General features: G+C 44.4%; 1 protein-coding gene across 2 annotated transcripts; it reads left to right on the top strand.

Annotated features, from left to right (window-relative positions):
- Positions 1 to 30: 30 nt before the first annotated feature.
- CLCN6 (chloride voltage-gated channel 6) lies at positions 31 to 17,915 on the top strand. Of its 2 annotated transcripts, none has more exons than XM_010722915.3 (23): positions 31 to 151; positions 644 to 703; positions 2,056 to 2,121; positions 2,250 to 2,315; positions 2,952 to 3,018; positions 3,416 to 3,522; positions 3,744 to 3,870; positions 4,518 to 4,585; positions 4,711 to 4,769; positions 5,458 to 5,590; positions 6,516 to 6,629; positions 6,853 to 7,019; positions 7,872 to 7,998; positions 8,351 to 8,477; positions 8,804 to 8,957; positions 9,050 to 9,209; positions 9,337 to 9,443; positions 9,705 to 9,891; positions 10,391 to 10,548; positions 11,313 to 11,469; positions 12,476 to 12,583; positions 13,005 to 13,130; positions 14,286 to 17,915. In XM_010722915.3, exons 1-23 carry the CDS (start codon positions 71 to 73, stop codon positions 14,364 to 14,366), a joined length of 2,607 nt encoding a protein of 868 aa, XP_010721217.1. In that variant the 5' UTR covers positions 31 to 70; the 3' UTR covers positions 14,367 to 17,915. The 2 variants fall into 2 exon arrangements, with proteins under 2 accessions (XP_010721217.1, XP_010721218.1); XM_010722916.3 differs by lacking the exon at positions 31 to 151 and adding an exon at positions 244 to 528.
- The last annotated feature ends 303 nt before the right edge of the window (positions 17,916 to 18,218 follow it).

Genomic DNA, 18,218 nt, shown 5'->3' with positions numbered 1-18,218 from the left:
CCCGTACGTCGCCGGGTCACGTGAGCGCCGCGAGGTCACGTGCTTGGCGGGCGGGCGGTGCCGGGATAAGATGGCGGGGTGCGGCGGATCGCTGTGCTGCTGCTGCCCGCAGTGCTGCGGAGAGCGGGAAAGCCGCACCCCTGAGGAGCTGGTACGGCTGTGGAGCCCTGCGTGTGTCCGGCCGCTCGCTCTGCGGCCGTGCTTTGTCGTTAAGCCTTAGGTTGCGGAGTGCCTGGGAGCGGGCGGGCGTTGGGTGTTGCTATGGCGCTGGGCCCTGGGCGCCTCAGCCCGCCTCCCTGCTGCCTGCTGTGCTGCCCTTCCTGCTGCTGAGCTGTTAGCTGTAACGTAAAGCCCTTTGTGGAGTGGTGGTGTGCTGGCACAGCTGTGTGGGGAAATAAGCACTTGGCATCCCCGGGGGTGTGCAGTGTGGAGGTGTGGCTCTGAGGGATGTGGGCTGGATGATCTTAGAGGGCTTGTCCAGGCTTAATGGTACTCTGGTTCTGCTCTGCAGTTGTGCATTTATCTGATGTAAGTGATGTTTTCATAGCCTACACCTTAGCTTTGTATGCAGCGATCCTCATTTTGGGATCTGTGTTCATCCTGCTGATTATTTTTCAATTCATGTTGCCCTTTTGTTCTATAGACAATCCTGGGAGAAACTCATGAAGAGGAAGATGAGATCCTTCCACGCAAAGACTATGAGGTGAGCAATAAACATCAGCTTCCTAAATACTTCAAGTGCTGGAGTCACATCAGTGGGGCTGATCACCTTTTGCAGCTCCTTTTGTAGAACAAGGAGCAATGAGCCAAAATGTGCACATCAAAGTTCTGTATTAATGTAAGGAAGAACTTTATTGTCAAGTGATGGAGAACTGGGGCAGGCAGCACACAGAGGTGATGGAGTCTCCTTCTCTGGAGCTACTCAAGATCTGTCTGCATGCTTTCCTGTATGACCTGTTGTAGAGAAAATGCTTTAGCAGAGAGTTGGACTTGATGGTCTCCCTTCCAACCCCTGCAGTCCTGTGATTCTGTGAAAGAACTGCACACAGCTTTTGATTAGTTTGAGTCTGAAATGGGGCAAGCAGTCAAACTGCATCAGAACAGTTAGATTTCCTTGGCACCACAGGAATGCCAAAAACTGCTGCTGTTGCAAAGACCTGCTCTGCATCCACTGATGTGGCATTTGTAGGTTAGAGCCCTGTGCTCTGAGTAGGTCTTGAGCATCTGCTGCTTAAGTCAGATTCCTGTTGAGAAAGTGCATTTTCTAAATCTGTTTTCTTGCTTTTAAAAAATAAACAACGTGAAATGTACATTCTCTTCTGGTCTTATGTCATTGTGGCTGTAGAAAGCATCCGCAGCTCCTTGCTCACTGTTTTATTGCGGTCTGTGATGTTGTGCTGGCTCGAAGCAGATCTTCCCATCTACCAGGTCCTGACTCTTACAGGAGATTATTGGTTGTGAAGTGTCTGAATAGTGGCCCTGAGTTATTTAAAGGAGATGCTCTCAGCCTGGATGTCAGCAGGCTGTTACTGCTTGGTGGAATACCAACTTGTTACCCTTTGGCTCAAAAAAATGAAGCTGATTCAGGTAGAAAGTAATGATACTTTGTGACTACAATGAGACAACTTACTTTTAACTCCTTCCTGTGCTGAGGTTAAGAGCTGATGCTGCCTGTCGAGAATTCCTACCTAGGGCTTCTGCTGTAATTAAACATTAAATCTGATGTTACCCCTTGCACTGTCACATTGGAGGCACCTAAAAAGTAAGGTCTAAATTTGTACGTTATGTTATGACTTTAAATTAAAGTTGTGTTAATCAGTTTATTTTGTTTCCTATCCTGGTCTGCTCTTTAACTTCTTGATTCTCAGAGCCTGGCTCTACTGGAAATACTTAAACAAAGTTGCCTACAGAAGTTTTGCCTCCTACGCTTGTTTGCAAAACAAGCTTTGGGGAAGTAATGACTTCTGTAATCTTTAACAAGGTCATCTGTGAGCAGATTCTTGCACAGTCCATAACAGCTGATGTTCTTAGGTTGACCTTTTGGCTTTCTTCCAGAGCTTGGATTACGATCGCTGTATCAATGACCCATACTTGGAAGTTTTGGAGAGCATGGACAACAAGGTAGGAACTTGGTTTTTTTTCAGCTTTTAGTATCTTGAGAGCTAAAGATGTAGAAAGTCCACCTTTTTCTGATCTCTGTATGTTCCTTTGACCAGACTCTTATTTTTTTTAATCCTATTTCTAAACAGAAAGCCCGGAACTATGAAGCAGTGAAATGGGTGATGGTTTTTGCCATTGGAGTCTGCACGGGACTGGTAAGGATCATGCTGTTTGGGATCAGCAGGAATAAGTTAAAAGTCAATGGCAAAGGAGGGAAGATGAGTAAACATTTACATTCAGGATGTGGAGAATTTTCTAGCTGGAGGTGGCTTTTGAGAATTTCAGCACAGTGTTGATGCATTATATTCCAGGAGAGCTTTTTTTTTTTCTTTCTTCCAGATGTTGCTGTGTTTTCTTTGTAAAGTATTCTGACAAATTCTTTAACTCTGCAGAACTTGTCCAAAGTGAGCACTTAATCAAACAATGCCAGTTTACAGTTGAGCTGTGTTTATGTTTGGCAGTGGAGACTTCACTGCATGTGCTTGAAAATTAGCTTTTCTGACTGTATGCCTCAAATAAACATCAGCTTTCTCCTGTACCCTGACATATGTTGTAGATATTAAAAATGCTACCAGATTAATATTCTGAAGTGGAATAATTCTGGGATGGATCTGTCTCAGTGAGAACAAGGGAGGCACTGAATTAGAGCTTCCAGAGTTACTTTACTTATTCTGCCTTCTTCATCTTTTATCCTCTCACGTGTGTGTATTCCTAGTAGGGCTTGCTAGAGGGTGGTCTTTACTGCTTGAATGTAGTGATTTCTGCTGACAGGTCTGTCTGTTTTCTCATAGGTGGGCCTCTTTGTGGATTTCTTTGTACGGCTCTTTACCCAGCTCAAGTTCCGGGTCGTACAAAGCTGTATCTTTTACTTGATGCTTGGAGTCCTGTTGGACTTGAGTCACCCTTTTTTTCCTATTGCCATGTTTTACTCAGAGCAGCTGATTCTTTTAGACTTTTGCCATCGGTCACATTGTTGATTAATCAGGTTTTAATTTGCCTGTGTTGTTCAGCCCTTGGAACCAAGAAAGTAGTTTCAGTATCAGTATGTGGGCAAAGGCTAATCTCTGAAAGATTGAGTTGTTTCCCTTCCCTATAGCTCACCCTTGAGCTCTGGCTGGGGGATGGGTTCTCTGATGGGCTGTTATCTGCCCTGGCTGGAGTTGGAAGCACAAGTCTGGCATCAAGAGCCAAACAACACCGAATGATTGTGTGTTGATGGGAAGAATGTTGTTGCTTTCCTTGACCCTCCATGCAGCGGTGGAAGAATGCACTGAGAAAGGCTGTCTTGCCTTGTCTTTACTGGAGCTGCTGGGGTTCAACTTGACCTTTGTTTTTCTTGCAAGTCTTCTAGTCCTGATCCAGGTAAGACTAAAGTCCAGTTCTGCACTTTACACATTCTTCCTTTACTCTCACATGGGTTCTAGGTAGGAAGCTTCCTTCTTGCCCACAGCCCAACTAACTTCACAATGCCATTTGATTTAGCTAAGTAATGTCTCTCGATCCCCTGCTGATCCCTTTGATTGAGATGTTGTCAGTCAGCTTTGACATCAATGTAGCACAGCATCAGTGTTTCCTTTCTGCAGCCTGTGGCAGCTGGATCAGGAATTCCTGAAATTAAGTGCTACCTCAATGGGGTAAAAGTTCCAGGGGTTGTGCGGCTCCGGACGGTGGTGTGCAAAGCTGTGGGAGTGCTCTTCAGTGTAGCAGGAGGTAAGAAGGTCTGTGATGTCTTGTTAGGGCAAGGAATCACTGAAGGGAGAGAAATGAAGGGGAGGGTGCAGAAAGCTTCTCTGCCTTTCTGGTGAAATGATTTTGGGCTAGTTGTGAGAGTCAGTAAGACAGAAGGAACAGGTGCTCTTCTAGGTGGGTTAGCAAGAAGCGTCTCTGTGGCTCAGTCTAAGAGGGAGACATTCTTCAGAACACATTATCTAGAGCAGTCTGAAGGAGGCTGTGTTGTAAGCAGCAGGGCACACAGTAACCTGGGGAGTTCAGAGTCATTGAAAGAGTAGTCTTGGAATACTTCTGCCTGATTTGCAAGTCTGTTCACAAATCTTTGTGGGGCACAGGGTTCAACAGCTCCCTTTCCCTTGAGAGGAGAGAGGAGCCTGAACTCAGCTGAGGTGTTGGAAACTACTTCTGTACTTTATGGCCTGGTACAGAGGAGCTGTGTCATTGGGCACACCATGGGAGTGGTGGGATGATCTGTCCTGGTACTGTCAGCAAGGAAGAGGGCAGGAAATATGCTGACTACTTTTAGCGAGTACTATTGGTTATAGGTGGATGGTTGGACTGGATGATCTTGAAGGTCTTTTCCAACCTTGATGATTCTGTGTGACTTATCAATCTTATTTTTTCAGGTCTTTTTGTTGGGAAGGAAGGTCCAATGATCCACAGCGGTGCTGTTGTGGGTGCAGGTTTGCCACAGGTTAGTGCTGGCCTGGGCAGAAAATCATTCTGTTCTCCAAGACATTGATTAGGGACCAGCAGTCCACACCACTGCTTTGTAAGAGTACTGTGAGTAGTTATTCTAAATCTTTACTTTCTTTGTAGTTCCAGAGCATCTCACTGAGGAAGATCCAGTTTAACTTCCCATATTTCCGCAGTGACAGGTACTGTTTGCAGGATGAGGAGAAGAGAGAAAGGGGAGGGAAGGGTGAATTTAGCAGACTTCCTTGGGAGGAGGGCGGCTGCCTGAGATGAATCAGTCACTTGTTTTTTTTTCTGTAGTATCCTGCAGCCTCATCCTGCAGCAAGACAGCACCGGGATAAGTAACGTCACTCTTCCATGCTGTCCTTAAGGGATCCCAGCCCTGATCTCCATGTTCACCAATGTTCTTTCATACTGCTCAGAAAATCTCTGCCTACTTAAAACCTTTAATCTGAATAGTTAAATGGTTTCATTGTTGGTAACAAGCTCAGTTATTTATGCACCCTCTATGACCAAGATAGGCTCCAGAGAAGGCAGGTCCATCTGAATGTGAACAGAAGCTTGCCCTTCCCTCTCTGGAATTCTTCCAGGTGATGCTGGAGCACCATGATTTGGGATGTTTCTTTGTATACTCAGCAGTCACATAGCACTATGGTGCTTTGCTCTGTATTTGTGCTCTAGAAAAAGAGCATGGTGCTGCAACAGCTTGCTGATCAAACAGTGCTGTTTTCCATGGCCAGTACTTCTCCCAGCTGTTACTAATGTATCCCTAGAATATATTAATAAATGGGGACTGTTCCTTATTTTGTACAATCTATAGGCACGTTCACAGCTCCCTGCTGCTAAACTGGTGTTCTTTTCCTCTTCAGGGATAAAAGGGACTTTGTATCTGCTGGAGCAGCTGCAGGGGTTGCAGCTGCCTTTGGAGCCCCAATAGGGGGTACTCTTTTCAGCCTGGAAGAAGGTTCCTCCTTCTGGAACCAAGGGCTTACATGGAAAGTGGTAAGTAGTGCCTGGCTCTGTCTGTGTTTCTCTTCCTTGAGCTGGACCTTGGAAAGAACTTGTCTGTGAAGGCATTCACATTATCCTGTGTCTCCTCCTGAGCCCTCCTGGTAGGGGAGAGATTGCTTTCTCTATGAGTGCCCCAGAATCAATACAGATCAAGGGCAGAGAGTAATCTGGTACTATCCAGAACTACACGACAGCTTTGTAGGTGGCATAGTTTTCTCAGGTACATGAGAGAAATGGCTTTTATGCCTGGGCCTTTGCAGCCCATTTCTCTGAGAGCAGAGTAAGCTGAATTTCTTTCTGCTGTCCTGTGCCTTGGGGAGCTGTACTGCAGCAATGCCCTGTACATTCTATTTGTGAATTTTTCTGCCCGTAGTGTTTAGTTTTGTGAAGTTGACAGTTTTTCTAACAATGTGTTGTATCTCATTATGTTTTTGGTGTTTCTTACACAAAATGCCCTGTTGGTGGGATTCAGTTAGTCTGCTGTTTCTCAGCAGGGATAAGAGGAGCCAGGGATTTGTTAAAATGGCAGCTGTATCAGAGCCAATGAAGACCTCAATTCCCCCTCTAAACAAGCTGTGTTAGTGCCTTGTAATTGTTTTTTAACTGTAAATTACTATCTTTGATTAAAAAAAAAAAAATGCTTGAGGAATTACTGGGTGACATTCCTAACTCTTCTTATGTGGAAAGCCAGATCAGTTGATTATAGTAGTGCCTTCTAAGCCTGCTCTCTCTTGCAGCAGGAAATAGGCACCCTCAGTAGGACCATTTTCATATAGCTTGGTGTTCATGAAGCATAATGACCATTTTCATAAAGGTTCTGATGCTCCCTTCTCCAGTCATAAGTCTCAAGGAAGGGCTGACTGTGCCAGTTTTAATTCTGATTAATTAATTTCTTTCCATGTTTTAACTTCATTAGCTTTTCTGTTCCATGGCTGCCACCTTCACCCTGAATTTCTTCCGCTCTGGGATTCAGTTTGGGAGTTGGGGGTCTTTTCAGCTCCCTGGTCTGCTGAACTTTGGAGAGTTTAAGGTAAGATTTAGTGCTTTTTTTTCCCCCTCTGGTCAGTTCAGTATTTCTTGCTGGTTTTGTGGATACGTGTGTGTGTTTGATTTAAGGGCAGTTATGTTTAGCAGCAGCACACTGATAGCCTAACACAGGATTGCTCCACTATGGTCATAGCTATCTTGCTGTTAAGGCAGAAGCAGTGGCAGGAAGCTACAACTACTAATGGGTTTCTTATGCTTTCTTGCAGTGTTCTGAGTCTGATAAGAAGTGCCACCTCTGGACAGCTGTGGACTTGGGCTTCTTCATTCTGATGGGGATTGTAGGAGGTCTTCTTGGAGCCACTTTCAACTGTCTAAACAAGAGGCTTGCAAAGTACCGCATGCGAAATGTGCATCCCAAACCAAAGCTTGTCAGGTATTTGTGCTCTCTTGAGCTTGTGCAGCTGTCTCATTTGTGTTCAACATCCCAAAGCAAATGCATCAATCTAGAGGACTGGAGGAAAAGCTGGATGTATTCATATTGAAATCACAAAATGAAGCATCTATGAACTTTAAAAATGAGTGCCGAAAACGAATTGTTACACTCTGTCACTGTTCCTGTAATTACTGTGGTGAGGTAACAAAAGCTAGGATCTCCTTATACAGGCTGTGAAGGGGGCTCTCATGTTTACAGCTGAGCAAAATAGAGCTTCATTTCCATGCAGGATTCTTCTGTATCTTGTCCAAACAGGTGTAGAAAGAGTACATTGTTATCTTGTGTGGTTGAAACCACAACTAATCTCTGCCTGTGGCATTTAGAGAATTGCCATGCAGTTCTGGAAGCTGACTGCTGTAGGCAGTGTTCTTAAATGAGAAGCCCAGGCTTAGAGAGGAAAAGAAAAAGGTATTTCAGTAGCTAGGAAGGAGGTAGGAGAGACTATGCATCAACCTGTCCAGCATGTCTAGACAGGATAGTCATCTGTGTTGTAAGGATGCAGAGAACATCGTTTCCATGTGAACAGCATCATCACTGAACTCTTCCCTGAGGCTTTTTATATGTGACTGCGTGTTCTGAGAACAGAAATAGCTCCTTTAAGGGGCAGGAAATTAAAAAAGGGAGCTAATGCAATCCTGGCCACCAAGTCATAATTCAGCCTGGCTTGCAGGCTCCCCTGTTTTCAAGTATTAAGCTGTGGTGTCTGCTTCTTCCTATTTCAGAGTCAGAGCCCACACTGGGTTATGGGTCTGTGTGTGGCTTCAGTGTGTGGTTTCTGCTGTGTGATTGCAGAGTCTTGGAGAGCCTGCTGGTGTCACTGACTACAACCGTCGTCGTCTTTGTGGCCTCCATGGTTCTAGGGGAATGCCGGCAGATGTCTTCCACCAGTCACACTGGCAATGACACTTTGAGTATGCAGGTGAGGAATCTTCCATGATTCCATGTTTTTCTTCATATTCACCCATCAGAAGACTACAGGCAGGTAATGAGCTCTTGATGGCATGCGGTACCTACAGAAAATTTGAATGAAAGCTTATGGGCAGTTGCAGAACCTTAAGGTAATAGTGAAAGCTGCAGTTTGTGCTTTTGGAGTTTGGCAAATATGCTCAAGCTGTAAATCAGCCTGTTGATGCTGCAGGCCTAATGTCTGCCATTGTTGTTTTGGTCTGATCAGCTCAAATTGTGTGCTGAGAGCCCTGTACAGAAGGGTTACTGGCTGACATAGTAGGGAGTATATTTTAACTCTTCATATCCTTTGTGTTCTTCATCAGGGTATGTCAGAAGATGTGAATTCAAGCATCAAAACATTTTTCTGCCCAAATGAAACCTATAATGACATGGCCACCCTCTTCTTCAACCCTCAGGAGTCAGCTATCCTCCAGCTCTTCCATCAAGATGGTGAGTAGCTAGCAGGCAGAGCCTTGTGCTGTTCTTAGGGTTCAGAGCTTCATCTTGCTTGAAAACAGTCTTGTCGCAAGAACCATAAAGCTAAAAGCATCTTCAAGCTCAGGGGGCTGCTGGTACAACAGAGTAAAGACTTCTCTATGGAAAAAAAAAAAAAGGCTTGCTTTTCCTTCTTTTCTGCTTACTCACTGTCTTCATGTGTGTTTGAACTGTGAGACTTGTGAGATGGGTCTGCTGTGAGCTGAGGGGTGGATGGTGGAAGACTGCTATCTGTTCCACAGGCCTCTTCCCCTTTAGTCATGATTATTCTTGTGTTGCAGGTACTTTCAGCCCAGTCACACTCTCCTTGTTCTTCCTTCTCTATTTCTTACTCTCCTGCTGGACATACGGGATCTCTGTGCCCAGTGGTCTTTTTGTGCCATCACTGCTTTGTGGGGCTGCCTTCGGACGCCTGGTCGCCAACCTCCTCAAAAGGTGCATTGAATGTGTGTGAGAGCTGTGCTGCAGGTGCATGTTGAGCTCTCAGTCAGGTTATTCTAATCTCAGGGCTCTTTGTTTTCCCCTAGCTATATCGGCTTGGATCACATCTACTCAGGAACCTTCGCACTGATTGGGGCAGCAGCATTTCTGGGAGGGGTGGTCCGGATGACAATTAGCCTGACTGTAATCTTAATTGAATCCACCAATGAAATCACCTATGGGCTCCCAATAATGATCACCCTCATGGTGAGTCTCAGCTCTGGCTTCTCGAGCATGTGCCAGCCCTGAATCCCTCCTTCTCCCAGGGCCACGTTGAGCCAAGAAGTCTTTTACTTGGAGCAACAACTCAGTAGGGCTTCTGTTTGCTCCACAGGTAGCCAAATGGACAGGAGACTTTTTCAACAAAGGAATCTATGACATCCATGTGAACTTGAGAGGAGTGCCTCTTCTAGAGTGGGAAACAGAGGTGGAAATGGATAAGTAAGGCTGCTACTCTTGGCAGGGCTGTGGGTTAGTTTGTCTTTAGAAACGTTCCTCAGAAAGGAATGTTGTAATGGGAGGATGTTGCTGCATGTCCAACAAGCCTGGCTGCATCAACTGCTGTGAGAGGAGCTGAAAGTTGTGCATCAGGCCTGAGCGGGAAATAGGTGCTGGAGCCCTTGCTGAAGAGGGTTGGACAGGTGGAGATCTGAGGAGAAGATGAGATGCATGCAGCAATCTTGGATTTTTCTGTTTCCTCAGACTACGAGCCAGCGACATCATGGAACCCAACCTGACCTATGTTTACCCCCACACCCGGATCCAATCCCTCGTTAGCATCTTGCGCACAACTGTTCATCATGCCTTCCCTGTTGTGACTGAGAACCGGGGCAACGAGAGGGAGTTCATGAAGGGAAATCAGCTGATCAGCAACAACATCAAATTCAAGGTAGGAAGCTGCTACTTCAGTAAGTCGAAGAATAAAGAGTTTGGTTGTGCAGGTGGAAGACCCCTTCCTTTGTTATGTAGTGATTTTTCAGTGCAGGATTCAGACCAGACATGAGCACCTACTGAAATGCAGAGTTTTCAGAAATGCAGTTTCATTTCATTCTCCTGATTAAGACAGAGGCAGAACAGAGGGCTGCATTTCTAGAAGCAGAAGTGAGGAAGGTTCTTTTTAAGTAACCAGTTCAGGATAGACATGGAAAAATTCTGGATTCAGCATTGAACTATTGAATCCACATTTGAGACTGATAATAATTGCCTAAATGCTTCTCTTGTTCACATAAGGAGGAAGGGGGAAACGTGAAATTTAAGGTTGCAATGAATAATGTGGTGTACCCATTCTCTAGCAAAAAGGGTCCCTGGCTTCCTAAGCATACAATTTGTAGTCACTCTTTGACAATTATTGACCTGCTCAGTGAATATCTGCACACTGTTGTGTACAGAAATCCAGCATTCTCACCCGAGCTGGAGAGCAGCGCAAACGGAGTCAGTCCATGAAATCCTATCCTTCGAGCGAGCTGCGCAACATGTGTGATGAGCACATAACAACAGAGGAGCCACCAGAAAAGGAGGATTTGCTACAACAAATGCTAGAGAGAAGGTGAGATGATGAAGGTTTGGGAACAGGGTGTTTCTATATAGTCCCCATTACTTCATATGCTGGAGGAAGCAGTACTAGCATCCGTGTTTTGGGAACTGTTGTCAGGACTCCTTAGGCAGTGCTGGAACCTGCACTGAGTCCTAGGATAATAGTTTGATGCTGACTGGCCTTTTAATTTAAGTTTCCATCAAGTACCTACACAGAAATATTACCTGGAGGGGATGGACTACCTGGGGAAATGCCTTATTTTCTGCAAAAAAACCTGAGAACTCTGTGAAGCTCGTTCCTCCCAAGAGAGGATCGAATTAATTTTTTTTCTGTAGTTCTTGATACCACCTTTCTGGAAACTAGGCTGAGTCACTAGGCATGTATTGCAGTTGTTCCCAAGCAGAAGCCCAGCGTGGTTAATCAGTTTCTAACCTAGTGATTGTGACATGTATGGGTGGAGTTACACACTGACATCCCACCAGACACTTCAGCTTTTATTAGAATCTGAGTAATTTGGCACTGAAAATTGCTTTAGTAGGAAGTGAACTTAAACTGATAGTTAGGAGGCTATTTCCATTCTGCTGCTGGTGTAATGCTCTTTCCATGGTAATGGCATTTGACCCTTCTCTGGTTGTCTGGAGAAATGACTTGCATGTCTCTAGCAAGAATCCCTGAAATATTGTGGAGAAGGTTGCAAAGACCAGAAATAGTTGTTGTTTTGGAGGATAGGATGTGTGTTTATGTTCAGGCAACTTACAACATGCATTTATTCACAGATACACTCCTTACCCCAATCTGTATCCTGACCAGTCACCCAGTGAAGAGTGGACCATGGAGGAACGTTTCAGACCTTTGACCTTCCATGGCTTGATCTTGCGCTCCCAGCTGGTCACCCTCCTTGTCAGGGGTGTTTGTTACTCCGAGAGCCAGTCAGTGAGTCTTCCTAATCTAGAACTGTAGCAAAGACATCTCTGCCCTCAGAGCTGGGGAAAGTACTTATGGGCAGACAAGAATATTTTACCTATTTATATATTTTACATCTAAGGAAAGAGAACAGCTCCTGTATTTGGGGTGAAGAAAATTGGCTCATGCAAGTGTCTGTTGCATGAAAGTGCAAGTGAAACCAGGGAATGGAGAGTAGATCTTAAAATACAAGTAGGGCAACCAGCAGCATATACTGTGTGTTCTTGCTGACAATGAGCCAAGCTTTTACCAGAAGATTTTCAGCTATTGCTGCAATCATTATGAGCATTTGTGTTTGGGGCCTAGTTTCCACAATCATGTTTTGTTCCTTCCCACATGTTCATAGAATCACAGAATCTTTGGAGTTGGAAAGGGCCTTTAAAGGTCATCTAGTCCAGCTCTCCTGCAGTGAACACCTACAGCTCGGTCAGGTGTTCAGAACCCCATTCATCCTGACTTGGGAGTCCAATCCTTGGAGATATTCAATCCATGACAGCTCTTCATTTTATTTAAAAAAAAAACAAAACACTTCTTTCTTATATCCAATCTAAATCTCCCCTATTACTATTATAAACTATTTCCCCTTGTCCCATTACTACAGACCCTGCTAAAGAGTCTGTCCCCCTCTTAAATACTGACAGTGCTTCTTTTGATGCTGCCCAGGATACAGTTGGCTTTCTGGGCTGTGTGGGCGCACTGCTGGCTTACATCCAGCTTGCCAGTACCCTCAAGTCCTTTTCATCCAGAATGTGGCAGAGTTTGGAGAGCATGTCCGTTGCTCTCTGTTTGTATGGGTTTACTGAGATGAGCAACTAGGACGAATGCTTTTAGAGAAGGCATTCTTACATGGGCAGAGGAGGAAGGCAGTCTGAAGAAGCGTAGGGCATTGAGAAGCATTGTTAACTGTGCTGCTTGCAGGCTGTGAACTACGTGGGAAGGTGGCAGCTTGATTCAGTGGCATTTGTTTTAATTGCAGAGTGCAAGTCAGCCTCGTCTGTCTCATGCAGAAATGTCAGAGGATTATCCCCGCTATCCAGATATCCATGACCTGGACCTCACATTGCTGAACCCGCGCATGATAGTGGTAAGAGATGCACTGCAACGTGACAGTGTTTCCTGATAAACATTTAGAACTGTTTTAAGCCTTTAAAAACTGCTAAGAGTACGGTTGAGTTCAACCTTCTGTGCAGTGGCCAACATCACATGCTTTTCATGTATTCATCCAGCCGTGTTTACAAGTGGGAGCATCATCATGGACCTACATTTATCCTGCTTAAAGGCTTTCTGCAGCATTAGGCTTTTCTTAAGATTATGGGTTAAAACCAATTGTGACAAATGAGACTTCTGAAAATGAAATAATTTTGTAGAGAAATAGAATACTCTCATAGATGGATATGCTGTCTGGAGATCAGAGAGTTGGAGGGGCTGCAGCAATTGCTTATTAGTGATTTTCAGAACCACTGAAAATGCCTTTTGTAAATAATATCCTGGTTTTTCTCTCTTAGGATGTCACCCCATACATGAACCCGTCACCCTTTGCTGTTTCTCCAAACACTCATGTATCTCAAGTCTTTAACTTGTTTAGGACAATGGGGCTCAGACATTTACCAGTTGTGAACGCAGTTGGAGAGGTAAGTTCTCATCTCAGTTCTGTCTCTGTTAAGCAAGGAAGCAGATGTGGGTTTTTTTTTGTTTTTTTTTTTTTGTAGTGCTTTCACCTTTAAGAGAGTTAAGATCTGTTTTAATGTCGAACAGGCACATTTAAATGGAGTCAGAACATGGTGGTCTTAAGACTCTGGAGCACTGTTAATTGCTGTGACTTCATTACCATCTTTAGTTTTCAACTCTGCTCCTTGTCTTCACCCAAAGGGTGGGACATGCAGTCTGCCTCCTCTCTCAAGTTATAACAGCATGTGGAGGCATGTCTTGTACCTTTTAAGAGTCCTTGAGCTCATAAGAAGTCACCAATTTCTCTTATTTAACAGTGTGCAGGAGTAGTCAGTAGGTGTCAGTAACTTCCTATAAGCATAATGAGAAAGTGTTTCCCTTAAGCCAGAACAGGGAAGCAAAATCCTGATAATGATAGCCAGAACTGGTCTGTCTGAATGAGACAGCAGTGCTGTCTTTGTCTTTAGGTGTTCCTAATAGCTACCCTAAATAACTTGTTGGAAAACATGTGCTGTAAACTCATTCCACATTTAATACAAGATGCTCCTGCAGTACCAGAGAGCAGCCCAGCTCTGAACTCTCACTGTGTAAAATTACTGAGCTGTTTCATTGGCTGAGATGTGTGGTTTGACTGTTTCCCAGCAGTCTGGCAGAGTTTTGTGACCTGCTGGCCAGTGACAGTCAGTGTACATTCACCACTGTGCTTGTTTTACTGCTTCATCTTCAGAGCTTCTTAGAATTTCATATGAGCAATCTGCAATCCTGTCATGTGGCAAACGAGATGTCAAGGCTGTCTCATATGGCTTCATTAGAAACATTTCCAATAGCTTTCCCTTTATAAGCAGGGGTAACTATTGCTGTGTCCAGACATAGTAGAAGCTAAGCTATCCATTTGGGTGTTGTTAAAGCAGTATACCTTGCCTGTAGATGTGTGCTTCAAGAAGGGGCTGTAGGTTTGGAACTTGAATCCCCCTGTAAGTCTGTATTGACCAAGAAGTGCTTGGAGGTTCTTACTTGCTTTTGGGTTGGAAAGAACAACAGCTCTACCATGCACATCTCTTAGTGGCATGTCTGTGATACTGACATGGCTTTCTTTTCTTTTTTTCTTCCTCTTTAAGATTGTTGGGATAATCACTCGGCACAACCTGACCCACGAATTCCTGCAGGCAAGGCTGAGACAACACTATCAGACCATTTGATGCCCCTGCCCATCCTGCCCCACTGCTGGTGTGGCTGCCTCCCTCTTCCAAGCCTGCACACGTGCTTGCATTCTGCTTGGACCCCACAAGGCCCAAGACTGGCCATTTGGCTTCTCACATGCATATCAAGCCTGGGGAGCTGGAAAACATCTTGCTAGCCAGAGAATTAGAGGAACTGCTTGAGCCCAGAGCTACTGACTAGTCTCAGGCACTTGGTTTGACCACTCTTCATCCAGGTTTTTTGTTTTCCTGTGCCCTTGCCTTTCATCAGATGTTGTCCCAGCAGTATACGTTCTGCTGTTTTGGTTTGGTTTATTTTTGAGGCTTGGATGAAAGAACCATCTAGCACCACTGTACCCTGTGCAGAGAACTGCAGCATCTTTTCCGTGTCCTCCTGTGCATCTCCCTTCTCCTTTTCCTCTCTTGTTCCTGCATCTTTTGCCTTACTTGTGTAAGAGGGGAATAGCTGTTAAGGCTGAGAGAAGATAATGAAGTTATCAAATTGCTGCTTTGGAAGATGGCTTTTTTTTAAAAGCAGCATAAAAAGCCAACTCTCTGGAAATGCACATCACTTTGTGGGTGCTCTCAATTTGCCATATTTTTCCACCCTTGCCTCCTATTTTTTTTTTCCCCCCTAATTTTTCTAGTCTTTCCATGGGAGAGTGTCCTTTCTTTAACATTCTTTGACAACAGCTGACTTTTGAGAGCATTTTGGAAAATCAGGAGTTCAAAACAGTTTAATTCTAGTTACTGTCTGGACTATAAATATTTAATACACTTACAGAGCATCTCAGAGAAGGGAGAGTTCTTTTTCCCTCTTAGCTGTTTCCCTCTTAGCTGTCATTATCTCCCTGCAAGAGATGCTCCTAAGGTACGTTGTGGCACTCAACTTTGTCACCACCTGATACTCCTGTATTTATAGGTACTGTGTTCTTGTAGTGACCCAGCAGGGAGAGCCAGGGCCTCCTTTCCAACTACAGCTATAGACCAGCTACAACTGTAGTGAGAGGAGCTGGTGCAACTTGAGGCTGCCGTGCTGGAGGGATACTTGGTGCTGGTGACTGGCAGTAGGACTGCAGGTTGGTAAATGAGGCTGTCTGGCTCTGAAAATGATTGGAATGACATTTGCAACTGCACCAGCCAAATGTCTGTAAGGGTAAAAACAGCATTTAAAAGCCAGTTGCAGCCAGTTCACTGCTTTAGCAGGTACCATCCTGGCCAGCACCTGTATTGTTCCAGCAGGCACCTGCCTTTGTGAGTTTTGCATGCAGATAACTGTGGGTGGGAAGCCAACATTGTGCCTCCAGGGGCTGCAGAGTTGATTATCTTGATAAAGCACAGAGCATTCTCAGCCAAGAGACTGGGCTGAGTAACACAGGGAATGTGTCCCAGGAAAGCTTCTGCACAGTCTCTGAGCACTCCTTTTAACCTGTTGTCTGCCATAAGGACCTAGTGAGGTGAGAGATGCAGCAGAAAGAAATTGGCCATTATTTTATGTTCTGAAATAAGGAATTCATGTATGTCGAAGCTTTTCCTGACCATTACCTGAGCCTGAAGAAATGGTGCCCTTTCCTTACATGTCTAAACACTACATCTGTTAGAGCAGCCTCTTGACTTTGTGGAAGCTAATTGTTGCAGGGCAGTGCTCTGCAAGCTGCTGCAGCTAGGGCCAGGAGGTTTGGTGTTCAGGGCACCAGCTGTAGTCTTCATATATGGCTCTTCAAGTCACAGGAGCTCCTTAGATGATGGTGTTGTCTCTGCAGTCTGGATAACTGAGGCACAGATACATTCTCTGGTTGTGCTTGCAAGAAAGGTGGTCAAGTCATGGGATGCACTTGATTTTTGTCCTGCAGATGAGAGATGGGTCTTGAAACAAAATGTTGAGGTAGAATTGGCCCTTGTCATACAGAGCATAGCACAGCTCTACTGGAAAGATTTTTATCAAAGCTGTTCATAAGCACTTAGATTTTTTTTTTTAACTTTTATTTTTTAGTTCCCAGGACCATTTGTTAGCCATGGCTGCTTTCCAGGGTTGATTAAAAAGGCACCTACATTAAAGAGCAGAAACTGATTCATTCTTTTCTCTTTCTTAACTGTGGAGCTTGTAGCAACAGCTCTTGTCTCCTCCACTGAAAACAGTTCTGCTGGCTTCTGAATACCTTGGCTACATTTCAGGTAAGGCAAGCAAGCTTTTAAACTTCCTAGGTTGAAGAAGGGTGTTTTCCTGCAGCCAGTACCCATCTTGTGCCTTCAATCTCAACTCCTTAGCTGGGACAGATGTAGCATTGTTCTTAGAGCATACAAGCTGGTATTGGCTTCTGCTGTTGACTTCCAGGTTGTTTCCCTGTGTGTAGAGTAAGGTTGTTTTCTCTGGATGAACTGCAGTTGGTTTTTAAAATTTGGTTTTTCCCTGAAAACTGGTCTTGCACTAAGCTACCCTGAGAAACTTCCAGCACACCTTTGCACTCCCTGAAGCTGAATTATTTGAAATATGCTTCTGTTAACCTTCCTTTCATTCAAAGGATTTGTGCTCAAGCTGTTACAATCCCATACTGTCAGAGAAGCTCTCAAGGAGTGCTCTATGTGTCTCCATAGCAAATCTTTTTCTTCTTGCTCATGTTGAGTGATTGTGCGGAAGGTTTTCTTTCATTCCCTGCACCTGAACCTGAAGTCCTTAAATTGCCATGAGCTGGTTCCCTCCTGCCTTATTTCTCTACACAAGCTGCAGCAGATGATGTAGCTGCAGGATTTCCTCCCCTCGAGGCCCGGAGTTTGGTAATTTAGGCAAGACAGACTGAAAAATCTTGCCAAAGTTTGTTTGAACACCAGCTCTGCATCCTCATGAGAAAGTCTTCAGTCAGCTGTCAGCACTGTCTGCCCTGCCTACACATCTGTCTGATTCAAACCTTCCTGCTGCAAAGCACACCCGTTTCACCCAGACAGTACAGAAATCCTAACTAGTGATAGCAGGTGACCCTCCCAGCTTTTTTTGAGGGGAAATCTGAGTGTGCAGTCCCTGGTTACGTGACTTGCAGAAGGGGAATTGCAAGTTATGTGATGTTTGGAGATGCAGCATTTCACCTCTGCCTAAATAAATAACTCATGTTCTCACACTTTGCCACTCACTGCATTCCTTTCTAACGACACCCTCACTGCTTTTCTTCTGGTTAATTAGTGGTTTACCAAGGCATTTGCTTTTAGCATAGGTGCCTATAACCTGTTACTCGAGACAACACTAAAGTAATAGGAACCAAGAACTGGATTAGTATTTATGGTAGAAGTTTGGGGTAATGTGGGGCACCTGCCTCATGGTTTCCTGTGCAGTGTTAATTAACTGTGAGCCATTCCAGTGGTAGCAACTTACCTTTCCATTTGTTTCTTTTTGCACTGTTTTTGTTATGAAATGATGTAAGCTAATTCAAGGTGTATATAAATTGTATTATTATTTTTTAAATTTGTATGAACTCATTTTTATTTGAACGATGGCACTTGGGAAGTATTTGTGTAACCATATGTCATGAACCCGTGACTCCATGTCTAAGAGTAAAATGTTTGTGTGTCTCCTTCAGCACTTCAAGGCTTTTTGATGTTTCTAGTGTTGTCTTATTTTTGCCCTTTGTTGTAATAAAACTGATAGAAAGTGGAAATACCCACGAACATGATTGGAGGAAATGGAGTAGTTGCTGTCTGTGAGCTACCTGGATCTGAGTTTATGCAGAAGATGCCCTGAGGCTGGACAGAAATGGGAATTCTTATAAACCTTTACGTTGCAACCATTCTAGCTCTATATTCTCTTAGAAAAGGTGTTTAAAAGGCAGAAATTAACAGATGTTTGATAAAGAGCTGCATTGT

The sequence above is a fragment of the Meleagris gallopavo genome, chromosome 23 (assembly GCF_000146605.3).
Source record: "Meleagris gallopavo isolate NT-WF06-2002-E0010 breed Aviagen turkey brand Nicholas breeding stock chromosome 23, Turkey_5.1, whole genome shotgun sequence".
NCBI lineage: Eukaryota > Metazoa > Chordata > Aves > Galliformes > Phasianidae > Meleagris > Meleagris gallopavo.
Note: the sequence above shows the minus strand (reverse complement) of the source record. Positions and strands in the feature narration are given on the sequence as shown.

Bases quoted from the DNA above. Each gene is read 5' to 3' on its own strand.
- CLCN6 (XM_010722915.3), top strand. From the start codon at position 71: ATGGCGGGGTGCGGCGGATCGCTGTGCTGCTGCTGCCCGCAGTGCTGC. The intron at 704-2,055 runs GTGAGCAATAAA...GCTTTCTTCCAG, and splicing joins TTCCACGCAAAGACTATGAG to AGCTTGGATTACGATCGCTG. The intron at 9,892-10,390 runs GTAGGAAGCTGC...TGTTGTGTACAG, and splicing joins GCAACAACATCAAATTCAAG to AAATCCAGCATTCTCACCCG.